Source organism: Rhipicephalus microplus, chromosome 3 (genome assembly GCF_043290135.1).
Source record: "Rhipicephalus microplus isolate Deutch F79 chromosome 3, USDA_Rmic, whole genome shotgun sequence".
NCBI classification, from domain to species: domain Eukaryota; kingdom Metazoa; phylum Arthropoda; class Arachnida; order Ixodida; family Ixodidae; genus Rhipicephalus; species Rhipicephalus microplus.
This window is the reverse complement of record NC_134702.1, coordinates 166,963,004-166,985,876: the sequence shown is the minus strand read 5'-3', so window position 1 is coordinate 166,985,876 and position 22,873 is coordinate 166,963,004. Positions and strand designations below refer to the sequence as shown.

Here is a 22,873-nt window from a genome sequence, read left to right as displayed (position 1 = left end):
CTTCTTTCCATGCTGAATTGATCATATCCCTCAGGGTTTCAATTGAATCGTCATCAAGGTTACGCAGGGCCTTGTTTGATATACCGTGTGGGCCAGGGGCCGACCTGCCGTTGAGATCATGCAAGGCTCTTCTGATCTCCTCGATGTTAAAGTCGCCCTCAAGACCTGGATTTGGCGTGCCCTGGTACTGTCTACTTGGTGATGCCAATCCTCTTTTGATTGGGAGGTACTTTTGCACGAGCTGCTGGACAACTTGCTGTTCTGTAGTGCGCCCTATCTCTTTATGCAAAATTCGAGCGATAACATGCTTTTGATTTGTTTTGGTGGTGTTTTCGTTGAGGAGATGTTTTAACATATTCTATGTCTTGCCATTGCGCATCTGACCATCGATGGAGTTGCAGATTTCGTCCCATTGCTGCCTCGATAGTGCGCGACAATGTTCCTCGACTGATCTGTTTACCTCAGCTATCTTCTTCCTCAGTCTTCGGTTCAGGCGCTGACCCTTCCAACGGTTCAGTAGTGCTTGCTTTGCCTCGAGAAGATGAGCGAGCCGGCTATCCATTCTTTCAACCGGAAAATCTGTGGTAATGGTGGAGGAGACGGATTTGATGTCATCTTTAATCTGTTTGACCCACTGCTCCAAGCCTTGTCTGTGGCCATCTTGTTCCCTTTCCAGCCTTATCTTCCTGAACTTATCTTGTGTTGTTAAGATGCTTACATTATGGCCGTCATGCACAATGACAGGTGCAGTGCTTCGCCGCTCGCTCTCTTTCCTCCCTGCGCTCCATTTTCTTGACCGCTCGCGCCTCGCTCTTGACCGTTCGCTGGCTGGGCGTCTCCCATGAACAATCCGAAATGTGTGCTCGAGACACCGCTGTGTAACGCCAACGCCGAGCCGAGAGCGCTGTTTTGTTCGCTTCATAGTATTTTTTAACCGTGCACGCTAGCAACTAGAGCTGGAAACGCATAATGCAGCGTTTCTCGCGACCGACAAACACACATGCGGCGAACGTTACTATTGGCTGCACGTTGTAAGAAAAAAAAACATTAATCTCCTAACGCTGGGTTCTCACGTGCGAAAGGCCGTTATGGACGTCACGCAAGCATTCTCATGGAGAGACGCTAGGTGATGGAGTGGCTTGCGGGCGCGTCTGCATCGGCTCCGCTAACCGACGTTGTTCAAATCCTTCAATGCTCGATAATTTCTTTGACAGTCCAATCATGGCGATGTTGAACAGCATTGGTGAAATCACTGCCCCTTGTGGCGTGCCCCTTGCTTCTAGTTCGATTGGTGCAGTCTCGATATCTGCAATCTTCATCACGGCTTTCCGATCTGTAAGAAAGGACCATACGTAGTCATAGAAGGATTTCCCTAGACCAAGCTTGGAAATTGCTTCGAGTATGAATGAGTGGTGGATGTTGTCAAACGCTTTTTCTAGATCTAGGCACAGAATGGCTCTCACGTCTCTGGTTTCATGTCCGATGTGCTTTCCCTCCGAGATTTCTACTGGAGCAACTGCGGGAAGTTTCAAGGAACACCTGGATACCCCATTAATCAATGTAGGTCCTCTGGAACCTCTTCTGTGGGTCCTTTCGACACCGAAAGTTAGGCCTATTTGTGCTTATACACGGCATCGGGCGCCGCAGCGCGGAAAGGCGGAACGCGCGGTCGCTTGTTCGGCCGACCCCCGAGAAGGCCATGCCTCATAAGACTATGATAGGAGAACAAATCTCTAAAGGGAAAGCCGAAACCAACGGCTGGATTACCGCTCACGTAAAGCAGATTACGGATAAAATCCGCTTCAAACACGAGACGCGCTCGGCTAGGCAAACTGGAGCCCACGTTGGCCCCGCTAAAGCCAGCCAGCTGAGAAAGGTTGCCGCAGCCTCCAGGCTACCGTGCCTGCCCACGTCCCACTTTCGAGTGGTCGTCCACCAGGGGGGGGGGAAGGGCTGGACGTGTGAACATGCAGTCAGTTAAAGGTCATGCAAGCCATTTTAATGGCTGCCAGGCTGCCCCCAGCGGCAGCCGAGGAGGATATCGTGAGTGCGAACGCCATGCAGAATATCTTCCTTATAAGCACACCCTCCGATTCAAATGCCAATGCATACTGCAAAGTTCAGGAAATATTCTTGGCAGATAAAAAGCACTCCATCTCGGCTTACGTTACACCTCCGGGAAATACCTGTAGAGGTGTGGTCTTAGGCATTGACGCCGATTTGGCCGAAGCTGCGCTGCAAAGTCTTTTTGTCACACCCGGAAACCCGATGATGCTCGGAGTCAGGCGCATAAAAGAGACACCTACCGTGATTGTACTGTTAAAAGTCATGAAAGTACCCAACTATGTTAACTGGGGCCCCAACATGCTACGCTGCATCCTGTACAAGAGGCAAATCGACACTTGCCGTAACTGCGGCCGAATCGGCCACAGGCACGACGTCTGCCCTAGACCGACTGAAAAAGTGTGTGAAAAGTGCGGGAATTCGATAATCACAAACGGACACGAATGTGTGCAACCGAAGTGCACGCTATGCGGAGACACTCATCTCACCAGTGACCGTACCTGCAAAAACAGGTACGTTCCCTACGTTGTAAGAAGACGACGTAGAAAAGGAAGGAAAGGTGGTCACAAGATGAAGAACGTTACGAGCAACGCCGGGGACCGAGAAATCGTCGCTCCTACCAAGACACCAGCTGCGGCTGCTCCCAGGAACACCGCCAGAGAGAGAGAGAGAGAATAAACTTTATTGAAGAATTAAAATTACGTGACTAATCCCGGGTGGAGCCCTCTTGTAGAGCCCCACTGGCCACAGCGGCTCGCCGGGCCTGGTCTAGGGTCACCAGTTGGCTCCCCAGTGCCAGCTCGGAAAGCCGTGCCTCCCAAGACCACGTTGTGAGTGTTTGTAGTGAGCGCACCAACCTAGATACTGCATTGGCTGGCCGCTCGGTACATTGGTAGGTTATGTGTGTAAGTGTGGCTGTGTGGTTACTACACCATGGGCATAGCCCTGTTGTGTATATCTGTGGAAAAATTGCGTGTAGTTTTGATATGTGGGGGTATGTGTTCGTTTGGAGGCGGCGCCAATCCCGGGCTTGTTGGCTGCTTAAGTTCGGATGTGGAGGGGCGTACGTGCGTCTTGTAAGGCGTTGGTTTTCCAATATCTGCCTGCTTGTTACACTTTGCTCTTCATGATGCCCTGTGAGGTGTCCTGAGGAGAGTCCTGCGTCTCGGCCAGTAAGTCCGCGAGCTACGCAGTTTGCCTCCTCGTTCCCCCCCAGGCCGTCATGCCCTGGGCACCAAGTGACGCCATGTGCCTCCATCAACATGGACCCCAAAATATCAGTGACGCACCTTGGAAGTGTGCCTCTAAGGTATAAGCGACATGCAGCTTGTGAGTCTGTCAAAATATACGCTGAGCGCCCCCTTCTTTCGGCTTCTCTGATTGCCAAGGCTATGGCTGCTGCCTCTGCGGTGGCACTTGATCTGGTGCGTAGGGACGCGCAGGCCACGACTTTGCTTTGGTTAGTCACTGCCAATGCATATGCTTGTTTTCTGGAGCCTTGTGGTGGCGCGGGATAAAGACTGACGTCGGTAAAGTAAGCGTCTGGATCGCTACTTCTCTGCAGGAGTTTTCGTGCTCGCGCTTGACGGCGCTTTTTGTTGTAGAGCGGGTGCATGTTTTTTGGAACTGGTTCCACGATTATTTGATCACGTATTTGCTTGGGTACAATGACTGTCTCATCGCCACAGTATTGAGGGGTGAGAGGGTATCCCAGCCTCTGTAGGAGTGTTCTTCCCTGGAGCGTATTGGTGAGTCGTTCTCGCTGTGCGATTAGCGTGGCGGCGGCCAATTCTTCATACGTATTATGCATGCCGAGTCCCATGAGTTTTTCTGTGCTTGTGCTGTTCGGAAGTCGCAATGTTGCTTTGTACGCAATTCTGATGAGTCTGTCAATCTGCTCTATTTCGGGCTTGCGTGTTGATTGAAAGGGAAGAGCGAACGTGACTCGGCTGAGAACGAAGGCCTGTACAAGGCGTATCGTGTCGGCCTCTGTCATCCCATCATTACTTCGCGCAATTCTAGCTATAAGGGATGCAATACTCTTTACGGTGTGTTTGAGTTTGCCTATTGCAGTCTTTACGCTGTTGTTTTCTTGCACGTGCATGCCTAATATTCGAGCTACTGGGGTCCTGTTGATGATCTGTCCGGCAATTTCTAGCTGCAGCGCGGGTGCACGGTTGGACCGAGTGCGTGGGGGTCTTATTTGCAAATATTCCGATTTGCTAGATGCGCACGACATGCCTGCAACAGTGAGGTAGCCTTGAATCATGTCTATAGCGGTTTGCAGTACATCTTGTCGTTCTCCATAGGAGCCCTTTGTTGCCCATAGCGTAATATCGTCCGCGTAAAAGGCACAGCCCAGGTTTGGTACAGTCTCCAGCTGGAGGACTAGTTTCCGGAGGCCGATATTGAATAAAAATGGAGACAAGATGGAGCCCTGAGGTGTGCCTTTCAGTGGGAGGTCGTATGGTGATGATTTGGTACCAGCTATGCCAATCTGCGCCTTGCGATTTCCAAGAAAATCAGAGGCATAGATGAATATGCGTTGTCCGCATCCTATGGCTGCAAGACCGTCTAGTATGGTAGAGTGCGCAATATTATCAAATGCTTTTTCGATGTCGAGTGCAACGAGTAGATTGTTGAGACTACCTGGCGCTGGGTTAAGCACTTCCTCTTTAAGCAGTAAGAAGATATCCTGGGTAGACACTCCTCGCCTAAATCCGTACATAGATGTTGGTAGAAGCCCCCGTTCTTCTGTGTATTGCTCAAGGCGAGTGAGTATAACTTTTTCGAAGAGCTTGCCAATGCATGACGTTAAAGAAATTGGTCGTAGCTGATCAAGGCTTCGCCGTTTGCCTGGTTTAGGTATGAGTACAACCTGTGCCAGTGTCCATTCTGCAGGTATCTTTCCACTCGGTGTCCAGACTTCCTGATTAAAGTGGTCTGTGATGGCTTGTAATGCTTCATCGCTGAGGTTCCGTACCATGGCATTTGTAATGCCATCCGATCCGGGCGCTGTAATTCTTTTGAAGCTTTGAGCCGCTGCATAAACCTCAGCAAAGGTTATGGGGGCGTCGAGCTCAGTGTTGGGTTCTCCATTGTATTCTTGACTGGGTGTTGGGCTAACGTTTCGCTTGCGTTCTCCTGTGTAGCGTTGTTTCAGCTCTTCTATTAACTGATCCGGATCACCTTGAAATTCCCCAGCTAGCCGTTGAAGGGTAGCGTTTGTTTCGGTTCTTGTTGCAGAGGGATCCAAAAGACTCCGTAGGATGTACCACGTCTTTTTCGTGCTTAATGTGCCTTTTAAGGAATCGCAGAAGGTGCGCCAGTTGTGGTTGTAAAGTTCCTTTGAGTATGCGTTTACTTCCTCCGTGATTTTCGCTATACGGAGTCTGAGTTTCTTATTTAGCTTTTGTCGGCGCCACCGTTTCGTGAGGCCTCGACGAGCTTCCCAAAGATGTGTCAAGTGGGTGTCAATGGCAGGTGCGTCGGTAGTTGTTTGATATATCTTGGTGTTCTTGTCATAGAGACCCTTAATGTACGGTGTCCATTGGGCTATAGTTGTTGGCTTGGGCCCGTCTACTTCCTGTTGCTCTCTATATTTAGTCCAGTTAGTCAGTCTGGCTTTTCCGAGCGGGCGTCGCAGTCGAGCTGTTTCATATGTTATTTGCACAATATTGTGATCGCTACCCAGATTGTCGTCCAGCACACTCCAGCGCATTGTCGCGGCATTGTTGGTTACGGTAAGGTCGGGAGTGGTGTCCCTGTTGACACTGTTTCCTATACGAGTCGGTATGCCCGGTGTCGTGAGGAGTGTGTAGTCGTAGCGCTGTATCGCTTCTAAAAGTCGCGTACCTTTGGGTCTGTCTGCGCTATAACCCCATGTGGTGTGCCAAGCGTTGAAGTCCCCAGTGATGATCAAGCGGTCGCGTGGTTGAAGCTTGTTGTTCAAATAGTGGAAGATATTTTTTTTTTTTTTTTTTTTTTTATTTGAAACAAATCCCGCAGCGCCACTTAGGCATTATTGCGGGGGGCACAGAGCCTCATAAAATGAATCCGCAGTCTTGCGGCCAACTACATCGGCTGGTAACGTGTTCCATTCAACAATGGATTGCGGAAAAAAAGAATGCTTAAAAAGATCCGTTCTGGGGTTGTATGGCCGTACTTTAAATTTGTGATCATGACGGGAGGATTGATAATACGCTTTTTTTAAATAATCTGAAGCATTAATGCCCGTTTTATTGTTATATATCGAATAAAATAGTTTTAATCTTAGATTACGTCTTCGATCTTGTAAGTATTGCCAATTAAGTTCTCTTTTCATACAACGGGAGCTTTCAGTTCGGCCATATTTTCCCAGAACAAATCTTGCTGCCATCGACTGAATGCGCTCGACGAATATTGCTGAATTCTGCTTTTCTGTCTTGTGGGGGACTGTATATGTTACATATAACCTGCCTCGGGCGTCCTTTCTTCGCTGGCCAGAGCGTTACGATAAGGTGTTGCGTCTCTTCGTTCGGTGCCGTTATGCATGTAGCTACCAATTCTTTCCGGACGAGTGTCGCAATTTTAGGTGTATTTGGATCCATGTACAGTTTGTAGCCAGAAACTGTTTTAGGCCTGGCTCCCACCTCTTGCAAGCAGATTACGTCAGGAGGAACCAGCGCCGCCTTTATGTATAGAGTGAGTGTAGCGTGCTTGTTGTGCAGGGAACGACAGTTCCAAGACCATATAGTGAGATTCTCGTTTGCTATGCGTCGGTTAATTGCCATGATGCGAGGAGGTGGGTGTGCTTTCAGCGTCCGAGGTAAGCATGCTTTTGGCGTCGGACTCCTGGGACCGCGGTTGGCTCTGCTTACGTCGACGCTTCGTTTCTTTGTCGAGGCTTTCATGAACGTATCGCTTCAGGTCTTGAAATTCAACAAAGAACTGTTTCATTTGGGCTTCTGTTTGCTGCAGTATGTGCTGTTGCATTAGCTGCAGTTGTTGTTGTAAAGTGAGGTTTGTCGCTGTTTGTTCTGTTCCTATATTGGCTACAGGATCTCGTGGTGGTGTCGATTGCGGTTGGATGTGCCCATTGTCCCGTAGCTTTTCGCTTGGGTGGCTAGTTAGATTTTGAGAGGCCTGGACTGTAGTTTTCGGGGTGGCTCCCATTAATTGGGCCAGCTGTTTTTCGAGCCACATTATTTTGTTCTCGTATTTGTCAAGGCGTTGCTTAAGCTGTTTGTTTTCAGCGATTACTGCTTGATAGTGTACGTTTTGTGTGATGGGGGGAGTACATGCAGATTTGGGAGCCACGGCTTCCGCCCAGCTTACCGGAAGTGATGATGCCTGTTGGGTGCATCCTTGATCCCCGCCGTTGCCTTTGGCTCCCCCTCCTGGAGGACCGCGGTGGAGGTTCTGCTGAGTCGGTGCTGGCGCGCTCTTCTTGGATGGCGAGTGCGGCTTTCTGCCCGGGGACCGTGAATGCGACCGGGAACTGTGCTTGTCATCGGCTGACTTGTAGGCGTTTTCTTCCTCTTCGGAGGAGAACCAGCGGAGATTCTTGGTCCTCGGTGGGTCGTTGCTAGTGCCCTGTTGAAGCTTATCACTGTAGCCGGCTTGTACTTGCGGCTGTTTAGGCTTCGGCGGCTTAAGTCTTTTTTTTCAAGTTGGATCTCCTCTGGGGTGAGCTTCCCCGCACGAGGCGCAACTAATAGAACACGGATGTCCATCCGTTGGATTAGTCAGTCCACACAGCTGGCAAATGGGGCGATCCGGATGCGGGCAAACGTCCGCGCGGTGTCCTTTTTCTCGGCAGACCTTGCAGACTTGAATCGTAGGTCGGAAGGGGTAGCAGCGGAGTTCACCCCCGTAATAGTAGACGGTACGAGGTAGCGTTGGACCGAAAAATGTAATGGCTGCGCTTTTCGTTGTGCCTATCATTCTGGCAGTGATGATCTCCACACCGTGCGTTCTGACACGTAGGTGCGCCATGAGAGTTTCGGTTGAGGTGTTCATCGGTACGCCGTGAATCACCCCTCTCAGAGTATCGTCTCCATTTGCGGCGTAGGCACGGACAGCGTGAGCCCTGCCGTTAAGCACAAGGGCGCGTATCAGACGCACTTTGTCCGCCACTTCCTCATATTTGGTCGACAGAATCGCTATGTTTGACCCTGGGTTGATTCTAAGGATGAAATGGTCATCTCTGATGCCAGCTTGGCATGCCTCGATGATTGCTTGCGCAAGCGTAGGAGTCAGAATGTTTCTCAGCGGGAGGCCCTGGTTTGGACGAATGACGATCTTGTAATCGTCCTTCGGCAGCGGCGGTAGCTTTGGCAATTTCTTGAATGTTGGCGTGCCTGTCTTAACTTGGTCCTGGAGCCCTGCGCTGCCGCGCCTCCGCTCCAGTGCCTCTTGCTTGCGTTTTTTGGTGGATTTCGCTGCCTGCCAGCTAGCGTCCTCTTCTGCATGCGATTGAGCGCCGATAGCGTCTCGGCTCACCGTATCGTGGTTACCCTGGAGTTGATCCACTTGGTCGTCTGCTGTACCATCCTGGTCTAGGAGGTGGTATTGTTGGTCGGTCGCCGCGTTGAGAGCCATAGCTGGATGAAGCTCCGACGCGGGCGTCCCCAGCGTCGGTGCAGCTGCCGGCGGCTCCCCAGGTCAGCGTTTGGTGAGCGTCCTAGGGGTGACGAGCTTTCTGAAGTCCTTTGGCACCTCCAAGTGGCAAGAAATCCTCTTGAGTGGTGCCCAGGCGTTCCTCGGAACTTCTTGAAGCTGATAGTAACGTTTTCGAGTGGTTGCAGACGGAAAACACCACTAAAAATCATGAGAATCCAGAGCGCGAAGCGAGCGCGTCTGCACTACTTCGAGCCCCCTGGCGGTCTCAACACCACCACGAAACGCTCTCGGAGTTCCCGTGATGACTTCAACTCACAACCTACTTAGGCGGAGAAGGTAGGCGGAACAGGTGAGGCCCATGCCCCCGCGCAACCAGGCAACTGCCACAGCAAACGCGAGACAAAATACAATCACTAGAGCGCCACAATGCGTCTCTTCGACAGGAATTATCTGATATTAAGTCAATCTTGTAAGGAATGCTGCAGCGAGAGTGCATGTCTAGCGATCAAGCTACCGCAGCCACAGCGTCCGTCAACAAAGGCGCGAAACGCAGGGCAGGCCCTGAGCTCATGGACGGGGAGACGCTTAACGTCTCAGGCATCCAAATACTGCTTTAAAAGCTAAGAATGGACATTATTGCTGAAATTACCCCTATCATGCTCCAACTGAGCGAGTACACTGCGAGGATTCTAATTTTAGAATCATACAGGCAGCACGCACTGCTTGGTACACCCACTTCGAGCCAGTAAAATGGCTAACGCAAGCAATCTAGTGATCTGGCAATGGAATTACGTCCGCTTCCCCAAAAGAAAAGCAGTACTGCAACACTTACTTAGCTCTGCTACAGAAAGGCCATCAGTAATCCTCCTCCAGGAAACGCTCACCAATGTCATCACTCTTCGCCACTTTTGTGCTGAAGCGTATTTCAAGGAGGAAAGAGGGGTGTAGTGACACTCGTCTCAAAGCATCTCGCCTATTTACGTCATGACGTAGGGCCGGACTTGAAAATTGAACACATCATGATCGAGCTCTACCCGAACACTAAACTTGAGCAATGCGTTTTCATTTTAAACGTTTACAGCTCACCATCCGACAGAAAAGTGACGTTTCATGCTATTTTCCACAAAGTGTGTAAAACTGCAGGTGATCGAACGCTCATCATAGCAGGGGACTTTAACGCACATCATCAAGATTGAGGCTATATCAAGAATACCGCAAAGGGCAAAGCCCTCGCGGCACAGATCATAGCTTATGGTCTCACATTGGTCACCGATCCACGATACCCGCCTCACACCAGAATAGGCAATTTGGTTAGCAGGGACACACCAGATTTGGCCATGGTTAGGAATGCAGAAAAACCCGTATGGACAAACTTACAAGAGAATCTTAGTAGTGATCACTACAATACTAGCCTCGCGATAGAAATCTCGTCACCACCGCTCATAAAAATTTCACGTCACAAACTGACACCTTTTTTGAGATATCAGAAAGCAAGACGAGAATAAATACAACTCGTTAAATGAAATAATCACTCGCCTCAAAGAAGACGTTGCTACTTCCACAAAGGAAGTGGAGACAGAAAGAGATAGAGCACATGGACAGTCGGTTAGCCCACCTTCTGAAAGCTAAAAACGCGCTGCAGGCTAAGTGGAAAACGCAGAAACTAAAGCAACGCCTACGCAAACAATTGCTCATTCTAATAGGCAGATAGATGAGCATAGTGAAACGCTAGCCCGACTGCAATGGGACGAAGTATCCAATGCCGTCGACGGGAAAATGAGGAGTGGTGCGAAGTGGAACCTCCTCAAACATCTACTGGGAGATAAACAATCCAAAGCCAATCAGCAGCTTACAATTGACAGACTTATCCAAAACCTAAAGAAATCCGGTCTGACAGAGACACAAATTATCGATGAGCTCGCCTTCAGATATCTTTGCACAGAACCCGCCTCACACAATGAATACCATCCTGCTTTGCCAGAGAACGGAACGGACCCTCTTGGTTGCCCGTTCACGTGCGCAGAGGTACGAGATGTTCTATATGAGCTCAACTGCAGATCAGCTCCGGGTCCCGATGGGATCAGTAACAAACTCTTAAAGAATTTACCTGAAGAGGATATCGAGCTTCTAACGAATAAAATCAATGAGGTGTGGGAGATCAGCGAGGTTCCAATAGAGTGGCGCGACGCGACCGTCATCCTCATTCCAAAGCCGGGGAGGCCCCTAGAGCTTGGCTCGCTCCGGCCGATATCTCTCACTTCATGTGTGGGGAAGGTGGCAGAGCACGTTATTCTCAAGTGGGCCACTAAGTTTGCCGAGGAAACGAATCTCTTTCTATTTATTCTAATTGGATTCAGGCTGTCCTAGTCAACGCAAAATGTAATGTTGCTCTTAAAACACAAGATCGATTGCAGGGTCTCCAGAGACACCAGAGCTGTTCTGGCACTTGAGCTGGAAAAGGCCTTCTACAAGGTCAAACACTCTCACATACTTTATTCGATTAAAGAAGCGGGTCTAGGAGAACATTTTTACAACTGCATCAGCTCATTTCTTCAGGATAGAAATGCTACCATTCGCCTAGGATCTCTCGCCTCGAAGACGTTTGATCTTGGACCCAGAGGCACTCCACAAGGGGCAGTGCTATCCCCATTTCTATTTAACTTATCGCTGAGAGCACTTTTCCACAGTCTGACCGAGGTTGAAAGTCTCGGTCACGCGTTCTACGCCGTCGACATCACCGTCTAGTGCGAGGGAGGCAGGGATGGGCAAATTGAAGAGCGATTACAAACAGCGATCAGGGTTGTTGAAGATTTTCTTCACAAGGCAGGACTCTGCTTGTCGGCTAATAAATCAGAACTGCTCGTTTACCAGACAACAATCGGTGCAAAGAAAAGAAGTTTCCCCGATATCTTGATCACCACAACGAAAGGCTCTATTATTCCGATCGCAAAGAAAGTTAGAACCCTCAGTATGTTCGTGGAGTAACGCCTACACGTAAGAGCGCATCACAGCTAAAGCCAATTCCATTAAAAAATCAATCACAAGGGTGGCCAACAAACGAGGGGCTTATCCGAGGAGAACCTTCGTAGACTCTTTCACGCAAAAAAATTGCTCAACTTAATAGGCAGATAGATGAGCAAAGTGAAACGCTAGCTCGACTGCAATGGGACGAAGTATGCAATGCCGTCGACGGGCAAATGAGGAGTGGTGCGAAGTGGAACCTCCTCAAACATCCACTGGGAGATAAACAATCCAAAGCCAATCAGCAGCTTACAATTGACAGACTTATCTACAACCTAAATGTCGCCTTCGTCGCCTTGTCGACGAAGGCGACAAGGCGACGAAGCGCAATACATTGTCGACATGCATTGTCGGCGCAATACATTGTCGGCGCAATACTTCGTCGACAATGTCACCTTCGTCGACGCAGCGCAATACTCAGCATTGAATCACTTTGTTTCAGCCGCTACGTCGTTACAAGGAGAGCTGCTGACATCAATTACGCTCAAAAATTCGGATGCCGGCAAAATTGAACTGGTGGCAAAGGCCATTGCTATGGCCACTACGAACCGTTCTACTAATTACACGGACTCGCGAGCCGCCACTGGAGTATTCATGAAAGGCTCGGTGTGCAAAGAAGCCACTCGCGTTCTCTCTGCTGCATAATGGACAGGCAGAAAGCATATATTATGGTTCCCTGGTCATGTGGGCAGTGATGCTCAAGAAACGAGCCCAAACGCCAACGAACTTGCACACTTCCAGGCGCGAGGTCTCACACACCGCGCCGGAAGCCTGTGGGCAATCGAAGGCTGAGGGAGGGCAGTGGCAAAGGGAGCCTCTTCTCACTTTCAACGAGGTCTGTAAGCACTATCAGCTGGGGCGTCGGAAGCTTCCGCTTCCACACCCACACCTAAACAGACCACAGGTAATCACCCTGCGAATGTTACAAACAAACCCGTATCCAGGTCCGTTTATTTGGTCAAAACTTGTAGGCGCAATATACCCACGCTGTCCGCGCTGTGGTCATTCGAGGCGCACCCTCTAGCACATGCTGTGGCAGTGTCACGACCTGCACGGGGGCTGAGGGTCTCCCTCCACTGAGGAAGACTGGCTCCAGCTTATCACCAGCTCCGCAAAGGACCAGCAGCTAAGGGCTGTCCAGAGAGCCCGCGAAGTCGCCGAGAGCTTCAACCTCCCGGTGCCATCGTGGGTGGGGCCCCCAGACGGTACCCCCTGACGGGGGCGTTCTCGTCTTGTCAGGACCAAATAATGTTCCTTGACTGATTGACTGACTGAAGCATTCGCATTTCCTCACGATTCACTTCGGGGAGAGGGGAAGATGCATTTTTTTCAACCACGCCCGCTAGCTATTTGAGGTGAGAACCTATACCGCACTTATCGCGACAGAAAAACGCCCAGAGCGGCGAGAGCAAGGAGCCCCCACCTCCTTGATTTGAGCGTGACTTGCCGCCGCCTCAATGCAGTGGATTTGATGCACTAGTTTTGATTCAGCCAATAGCAGCATGGTGTTATAAAAAAATCCTTCTAAGGCGAGGTTTTCACGTGCGAAACACTGTTATGGATTTGCACTTTCTCACGATTCGCTTCGGGAAGATGGAGACATGCTTTCTTCTCGTTTTATTCTTCCCCGACTATCAGTATAGAGAAAGAAATAAAGGTTAAAAGCGGACACCCTCACAAGCTCCGGTGGCCTAATCAACTCTAGCGCACTTGGTTGTTGGTGAGAGCAAGTGACCTGTGCTTCCTGTTTGGCTTTCACTGGCGTGAATTTTGAATTACTGGGCGCAACTTATATTTGGCTATGGTGGAAGTTAATGATCTCCGACCACTTTTCTCAGCCCAAATGGCAAGGCTATTGTTTGCCGTCTTGATTTAGCGATTTGATATTTTGTCCAGCCCAGAATTGCTCGTGCGGATTGATGTCACGACGAAACTTTTATTTCGACTGAGTTTATTAGAAAGAGATGCAAGTAAAACACGTCCTTGGCAGCTGGACGCCACCGGCGTCACAAATGTTTCCGTGGCGCATTTCCGTTGCCTCCTTCTGCGACGGACGACATTAAAGCACTTGGAAGCATTCCTTGCCATCCTCGTCCGCTGTGAGATGCGGCCCTTCGCAGAGGGCACACTTGAGCGAGCACTCGTAGTCCTCTGCAGGAGACGCTGTGCCGCATCCCCTGCAAATAGTGCTCTTCGGGGCCAGGAACACATGGGCACGGATACCAAACTGCCACAGACGTAGGAAATGTCCGCCTGGCGTCTGTCGTACAGCAAATCACGCTGGCGCTGCTCATGACATAATTCGGCACTTTGAGTCCATCTAACACAATGATTGTAGTAATGTCCTTGATGCGTTTTACTTCGAGGTCTTTAGCGTTCCTCGACTGGACGATCATTTCGCGCAACTTGTTGTGGCCAAAGTAAAGGTCGACGCCCCGCATTATCTCCCTGCATGTGTTATCCAGCGCCGCGAGGTACAAGTTGACTTCGTACTGGGTGGACCCTACGAGTAAAGCTTCTACTCTCGCGTAAGCACGGGCATTCTTCTCCGTCGGTGTACCAACGACTAAGATGTTTTAAACTACGTTGGCGCAAAGGATGTTCTCTTCCGTCTCAGCCGGAGCAAAGTAAGCAGCAATGGTAGGTGGGGAAGCCTAGAGGCCGCGGCGAGGCGTGTCTTGACCACTCCGGCGGCGGGGTGGCGGGACCCGCCCCGTCCACTGGTTTGTTGTGTCGGACTTGCCCCGACGCTGTCTCCGAGCTGGTTTGCGCACTGCGGTGGCGTTCGAAAACTAGGCCTCGACGCGCGAAACAACCATGTTTCAGTGTTGGAGTGTAAAGTACTGGAAAATGGTGGAAATACCACCCACCAGCAGAAAGTCGGTATCGCCGTGGCACTCTGAAGAACTGCGTTCAATGATGGAAAAACTTCGGTGAAGATGAGACGCGTTTCTGTTGGAAAAAATTTACAGGAGCGGGGGCCGATGTTCGCGCGTCCACACTATCGTAGCCTCCTATATTTCCCTTGCCTGCCGGTTGAGTGCCAAACGGCCATCATCTATTGCGATGGTACCTAGGTAGGGGTAAGGGTCTTTGTACTTGGCCTTCGAAACCGGCAATTTTGGCGTTTGCTAATTTCAGAGGGTATGCTTTCTATTGAAGGGGTTGCCTGCTGAATGAGCGCAAAACGTCTGTCATCTATAACGGTGGTACTTCCGTAGGGTTATTTCTAATTCCGTTTACGCATTTTTAAAACTTTTTCACGTTATTTTTGTTGCATATAAGCTCCATAAACGCAAAAACTTAATTTAAGACACCCCTACTAAATTGGCGTCACCACCATAATTCCGACGATGGCCACTTCCCAAGTGACCGCCGATAATCCGGCAGGCAAGGGAAATCTAAGAGGCTATGGCACTATAGTCGGTGACAACCTAAGAATAAATATAGGCTCCACCCACGAGGCCTTACTGCCCTTATTTTCCATGCCTGCACGCTACAAAGGAAGTATTTCTCAAACAGTGGCCATAATTTTTACGCATGCAATCTTTACCATACAATACTTGATTGGTGTTTAAATACAGAATCCGAAGCTCCATAAATACACGTGAGAAGACGTGGACTTTCACGTCAGCTTAGCAATATACCTGTTTAAACCGCATTCCTTACTACGCTCATCTCGGAGTCCACGAAGAAGCAATGCGCATTTCTTTAAGGCGATGTTTCTGCACGGTACCTAATGTTGTACTAAACAAACAGTGCCACATTTAACGTTATGTTTAAAATTAGAAAATTGTTCTTTCGCGATTTCACAAACTGAAACAGGGGCAATAATCACGTTTAATTAGATTTTTTGCAATTTTTTACGAGACTTTTGCTGACAGGTTTCTTCGCCGTCTTCTGTAACTATGGCAACTATGACTCAGAGCAAAAAATGAAGAAGCGATCTGAGATTGACTCGAATTTTCATTCCTGTGCTGCCTTCAATACCGAGCGTGCGTTTCGCGTCACCGCGCTTCTCATCGTGTTTGAGGTAAACGCCAATGTTTCCTCAATGTGTTGTTTCATTGAAATAAAAGCGCGTAGCGCACATTTTGCTTACCAGTCGGGATAATTGGATACGTTGTCGTTAAGTCAATGACCAAGGCGATGTGTACGCGGCTGAAGTGGTGGCGGCTGAAAGCTGTAGGTGAAGGATTTTTTTTTCTTCGACAACTTGCACTCCAAGGTGTTGTCATCACCCTGCCAGACATTGAATATACACTTTTTCAAAGCAGGGTCCAGTTTTGCCGCAAAAGGAGCCACCACCTTCAATGAATTTGTCTGAGCGAAGGTGTGTCTGTGCAGGCAAGGGGGTTTTCTCTCTCCGGGCAATGCGAGTGAATATCGTGCCAGATTTTGCTTTCACAGGGGAGTGCAATGCATCCATATTTTCTTTCAACGGACTCTAATTGAATATAAACAAGTTATCTCTATGCGTAATACCTGCATGCAATACAGGCAAAATGAAAAAAATAAAGCGACACTTCCTAGTATACTATTGTTAAGAATGATACAATGTCTTAGAAAAACGAAATCTTGCTCTCTTTTTTTTTTCGCTCAACAGCAGTTTTAGTGGTGGCGCTTTACTGACGATGACGATCAATTTAACTGATCGTGATTGATCGTGATTGTGGCCTCGATAACGATCGACGCAGCAATATTACAAAGCTCGCGTCAATTCTCGGTTCTAAGAACCTCGCACGGTGTTTTTCATGCAAGGCGTTTGTACTTCGAGCGTGAGAAAAGCACTTACACAACGGTCACTTCAATCTGGCACGTAATTATGAGCCGAAAGCAAGAGATTCCATTCAAATAACGCTGCTGTGCCACTTGGCACACTTCAAAATAATTACCCACACGCAAGATAGCTACATTTGGTTTTTAATGCATACACCAATGCAGATTCTCCCCACATGGTTTCTTTACTTTCATACTGTGCGACGCTGGCAGTACCTCTCAGTTGCTTTCTTCTCACACCTCACCAGAACTGACAGCACTCATTCATGTGTACAACACAGCACATATCGCAAAGTATCACAAACATTCCCACGTTGCGACACCCAAGTAACACACTCACACACGTACATGCGGTAGCGCTCATGCCACACCTTTTGCGGGTGGTAAATCACAGACGCGCACATTTCACAGAACACACACGCGCACACTCAGTCTTCACCTTCACCTCACTGCACACGAATGCCCACGATGACAATCGTCGAGAGCAGTCATCCTAGCGACGCAGAGAATAGACGCTGTGTTGCTGCTTCACGTTGCCGAACTGACGGAACGCGGTGAAGCTCTGCCGCTTCGGTGCACTTCGAACGCTACCAAATTACAAACGCCAGCATTGAATGACGACCGACGACGATCATGCTGAGGGCGAGTGAATGAAATAGCTTTTTGACAGTACATATTAAATTCGAAGCATTTCTTAGCAAACTTCGCGGACTTTGAGTCTATCTATCTATCTATCTATCTATCTATCTATCTATCTATCTATCTATCTATCTATCTATCTATCTATCTATCTATCTATCTATCTATCTATCTATCTATCTATCTATCTATCTATCTATCTATCTATCTATCTATCTATCTATCTATCTATCTATCTATCTAGCCGCCTAAGACTTTTAGCTCTCCTGGCTGTTTAGATAATGGTATCGATACCAAACTCGGTATAGCATTACACTATTGTATGAAGAACATGATTGACTAGTCATAACATGTAAATCACGGCATGTATGTCATGAATGTCGTGATCTTAAATTCATGGTCCTGCATTTCTTGAGGTGGTTTCGTTCACATAGCATGTTGCAAAACTGGCATGGTATGACATAATTGCATGGCAAACACAAGCGACGGACCCTAACATGATAATCATGAGATGCCGTGTCATGTAACATGACTACGTGCAACGCTCATGATGCGCTGGTGGCCGTTTCACTAGCTTTACTTTTACTAAATTTGGTATTACGGGAAGTGAATGAATAACAAACGTATGATACTGGTGCAAGCATGATAAACATCAGACGCGTGTCCTGTAACAACATTACTACATGCTACGCTCATGATGCGCTTGGGGCGGTTTCGCTAGCTTCACATATACTAAACTCGGTATTACGTGGCGCGAACGGACTACATATGTAAATGACACACGCAAACATGATGATCATGACATGCGTGTCATGTAACAACATGACTACATGCCACACTCATTATGCGCTCGCGGCTGTTTCGCTAGATTCACATATGCCAAATTTTTTGTATTGCGTGACGCCAATGAATGACGAAGGTATGTGACTGGCGTTAACATGATAATCATGAGATGCGTGTCATGTGAGAACATGACTACATGCTACAGTGAAGGCGCCAATACATTTCGACGTAACGCGGTGCGCATTCTCGCCGGCGTTCATTTCGTCGCGTCAAGCCGGCGTTGCCACGCCAGGCGCCGGTGCTGCCATATACTCGCAGGCGCGCGCCGCGCTGCGTTGCTCTGACGCATGCGCGTTTCAGCACGTCCGGCGTCCCTTCGCCACGAAAAGAAGGAGACGCAGTGTTGTTTGGGCAACGCATCGGCGTGAAGTGCAACATGTCGCATTTCGCGCTGGTTACCGTCAGGCCGCGCTGAAGGACGCTGGTCATGATAGTTGCGCCTGCGTCATACTACAGAGTGTTCGCGTTTTGCTAAAGTAGCGTCGATGTGCCCAGCATGCGCGTGCGTCAACTCAACATTGAGAGTAAATTGGGCCCTTCATAATGCACTCGCGGCCGTTTTGCTAGCTCCACATATACCAACTTTGGTGTTATATGACGTCAATGGATGTCAAAAGTATATGACTGGTGCAAACATGATAATCCTGACGTGCGTGTCATGTAAGAACATGACAACGTAACACGCTCATAGCATGCTCATGGCTGTTTCGCTAGCTCCACATGTATGAAATTTGGTATCACGTGACCTGAATAGATGACGGGAGTAAACGACACATCCGAAAATGATAATCATGACACAGAAGTCATGTGTGGCATAATTTTCATGGCACCTCGTAACGTTCTGCAGACTCCCAAGTGACATATAAACCTTTCTAATTTGTGCCTCACATATTATCGATTCCCACTGTATACGTGGGATCTGCCAATTCTTTACAATGTCATATCTACGACAGAAATACGTCAGCGGAGCCTTGGTGGACCCCGGCATGAATCATTTTTGTGTAAAAGAAACGTAAACAAACAACTAAGGAATACCACGGCTGGCCCTGGTTAAACTAATTTACTCGAGCATTAGCAGCAACAACTTCGGAAAGTATGCCGCTGTGGTTTCCCGCGCTGCAAGAAGCCACTCGGGATCTACGGGCTCTTTCGTGTTGCTGACGCACAGGTCACGTGGCTGGAGTTGGGGACACGAAGCGTGAGCGCCCTCTGGCTCTGGATCGCGACTCGAGAGCGGTGGGCGGAAGAGGAGACAAATCAACACTACGCATGTCCGTTGCTATGACGACGTATGCGCGAGAAGGAAAGTTGTCTGAGCTACCATGTGCACCGCCCGGACAAATCCATTTTCCGGGTTTGCACTGGGAAGGGTTAATGGCACTGTACTCACTGTTTTAACTTTACCTGTATATTTATTAGCATGCTAGGACTTTATGCTTTAACCTTCAACGATCATACAGCGCTAGCAGTGCTTAGGTGTCAATCGGACCTTTCAATTCATGGCTGCCATCATTACGCTGCCTTTATCGCTACCCTATCTTTTCCTCACTTATGCTCTGTAAAGAGCCTCTTTTTAGTCACAACTAAAAGAAATTATTTAGAACATTGAGGTATGGTTACTGCTACTTAATTGCACAGATGCGAATGGAGAGGCAAATCGCACACTCATTGACTCACAGGCTGTCGATTTCCTGTAGCTTAACCTGCAGCTCGTGATGTATGCGACACAGCATGCGATGTAGTGCACAGAGCTCGAATGAGTGATTGTGATCGATTCGTAATCAATTCTCAGTCTTATAGCAATAAGTTTACTACAAACAGATGAAAAGGAACTCAACAAAGAAGTGCATTTAAGGCCATTGAAATGAAGTCTAAACTGGAGTCTCAATTTAGTAAAAACATTTAGCTTAGCACTTGTTATGTCGAAAATGAGCGCCCAGTTTCCCCATTTGTGATATCATATTGATGGAGGTACTTAAAATAGGTTATTAGTATCTGAAATGACAGGTTGTTTTTTTTTCTGGAGTATTGGGTATGGTCAAACTGTCACACCCTAGAGCTTTTCTGCAGAACAAACTTCCCTTAATATATAATTGAGAAGGTAATGCACGTGTGCTTGTTAAATACATTTTCTAATGTAACTTGAGGAGCAGCAAGGTACTTTTGCTTCGGCGTACGATTTGTGTGCGATGCCTACAGGTATCACTCACAAAATTTTAAGATAGAATGGCAGCATAACCACGGAGCGAATGATGGAGAGTGGGGCGAAGCATCCGTCCGTCCATGCGTTCGTCTGTGTGGCCACCCGTGCGTCCATCCGCCCGTCCATGCGTGCGTATGTTCGGGCGTCCGCACGTCCATCTGTGCCTCCGTCCCTGCGTTCGTCCATGCATCCGCTCCTGCTTTCGTCCATGCGTCCATCCGTGCGTCCGTATATGCATCTGTCTGAGTGTCCGTTCGTCCACCTATTCAACACTCCATGTACTATCATCTCGCATCTTTTCATCATATATTCCTCATATGAAAGCACCATTATACAGCGGAAATTCCAAGGACTGAACGAGAGGAGGCACACGCACACTTTCTTACGGCTTGCACTTCGTGTCTACTTCCCACATTTAACCACCTCGAGTTCATGGTATATACCAGTTCTCTGTATTCATGGGACTGCGGCCCAACGCTCGCTAAACCTTTCTAAAGCCAAGGAGGTTACACCCAGCGAGTATAACGTAGCAACCCTTTCTTGTCAGATAGTGCTCAATTTACATTCAAATGGCTGCTAATGGGGAACGAGAGACAGGAGAACTCGGCTTTTAGTTGACGCGCACGCTGCGAATTTTTTATTGTTCAGCAACGCACACGAGAAACGTTCACCGGCACCACCTTGCACGTCTAAACGTAAGACTGGTTACACACTATGACTACGACTACGACTACTAAGGACGAATGAGTGCTGCTTTAAAAAGTTTCCTAAAAAAAGAGCTCTGTAATGTTAAAACTAACGACTTTCCACCTGTACAGGTGGAAAGTCCACGCACCGTTTTTATCTCCGTTGCTCTTGTCTAGCCTCGCCGGGTGTGCGGTATCTTTTTGTCACTGTATAGGCTCCATCTGCTGCAATCCTTTGTTCGATCTGTTCGGCATCAGGCTACGAACACGCAGCTGTACGTTCAGGTTACAGGTAGCTGTAAAAGAGAATCGCGGCCGCCAGAGTACATTGGTCATACTGCAGGAGCCTACGGACACCATGGTGCCTCGGTGGCAGTTAGAATCTTGCACTTACTATACGAAAAGATAAATGCAACTAGAAAGAGTTGTGAACGATTGAAAAACACAGTTTTCATTTACTTGTAGAGTGCTATGAAGCAGCTTGATAGCCGGCGTGCTGACTATATTTCTGGAAGTAGACTTCAGCTTAATTTACTGCAACATTGGCTTGCTACAACTCCCATCGAACATGAAATGTATGGTGAAATTGTGGACGCAGATAAATACCTTAACGTAGTGCGGCACTGCTAATGCAGAGATGTCAAATTGTTTCCCCATCTAGGTAACCTGCTATTACTATACTCATTTCAATGCACTCAGTAGATTCTACTTTCTACATTCTACTCAATGCTCCGTACACTCTGCCCAGTACTCTGGCAATTGACTCAATAATCGGCCTGTATTCTTAAACCTGGCTAATCTGTCACCTTACCTATCATTATTGTGTCTTCAAAGCGCTTTAAGTGCATAAAACCGTAAGCAAATCAAAAGATGTGTTTGTTTGCGAATGTTGCCTTCATTTTATTGCGATAGCAATTATATGAACAGTCTCGGCTGGATTTTGTCACCGGCGTCGGCGTCGCCGTCACTCATGGTACACTTATACGTATTTATATATATGAAAACACAAGAAATCGAGAAAAAAATCCAGGAAAAGACTCCGGCGCACAGAATCGAGCGTGGCACCTCTGAATTGTTAATGTGAGGCGTCAGGCACTGAGCCACGGAGTAGCACCTCTTTGAACGTTGAACAGCAAGCTATTTATGTGTATCATTTACCATCTCGGAAGGAACTATCATGTTTTCAGAATTACCACCAAGATGGCACAATGAGCGCGCGTTGCCACATCGTCACGACACGGTGGCGCGTGCTTTCGTTTCCCACGCGAAATTCGCCCCTTGGAGAGGGGGCAGGGTGGACCTCATGCGCGTGCTTAACTCGCAGTGGGGTAATTGTACGTCTTGGCTGGCCTTGGGATTTCACCAGAACACTTTTGTTGTAGTTACCGGGCGCGCAAAGGTCACTGTGATCGTTGCACAGTCTCCGTTTGTGAAAATGGCGGTCTTTTCAGACACAGAGAAGGAACAACTGAGACGCTTATTCGTGTTCATCTGTAGCAGTGAGTTCGTTTTGTGTGTTATTTGGGCGTAAGCAACGCGGGAATGTTTTGATCTGCTTGCCATTCTGCGCGTGACCTTCCAGTTTGTTGCTATCGCGTTCATTGCTTCGCCTTTGCGGCAAAGCTGTGACTTTTTTTTTTGTTTTGCTTACGAAGCACCTGAAGCAACAGTGAAAGAATAGGTGAACTGAGGGATAAAAAAGAGGTTTGCTCGGTAATACGCAGTGCTTTCTGGTAGGAGCAAAAGAGTACTTGCGAGTACCGTTCTCGCAGGTCTATTGTAGCATGGGAATGAGTTTTGAACATCACTGTTCAATATTCAGTTGCTGCATTCTAGTTGAACATTTTATTGAAAATGTGGAGTGCGCTGTGGTCACTGTCGTTCCCAGAGCCAGCGATGGAGAGTACGAGCGCAGGAAGCAAGTGCACCAATCCGTGCATGGGGGCCGGCAAGGTGTGTCACCCGGATTCCAGGAAAGATGCCAATGGGTGCTTCGTGCAAGACTGTCACTGCTGTACGTATGTGGTTCAGCGAG

General features: G+C 48.4%; 1 protein-coding gene across 3 annotated transcripts in view; it reads left to right on the top strand.

Moving 5' to 3' along the window:
* LOC142803426 (uncharacterized) overlaps positions 1–22,873 on the top strand; it is a 107,882-nt gene that overhangs the window by 9,153 nt on the left and 75,856 nt on the right. For all 3 annotated transcript variants that reach the window (XM_075888548.1, XM_075888547.1, XM_075888546.1), the window contains exon 4: positions 22,727–22,852. In XM_075888548.1, the coding sequence (XP_075744663.1) occupies positions 22,727–22,852 (126 nt within the window). The remainder of the gene's footprint in view (positions 1–22,726; positions 22,853–22,873) is intronic.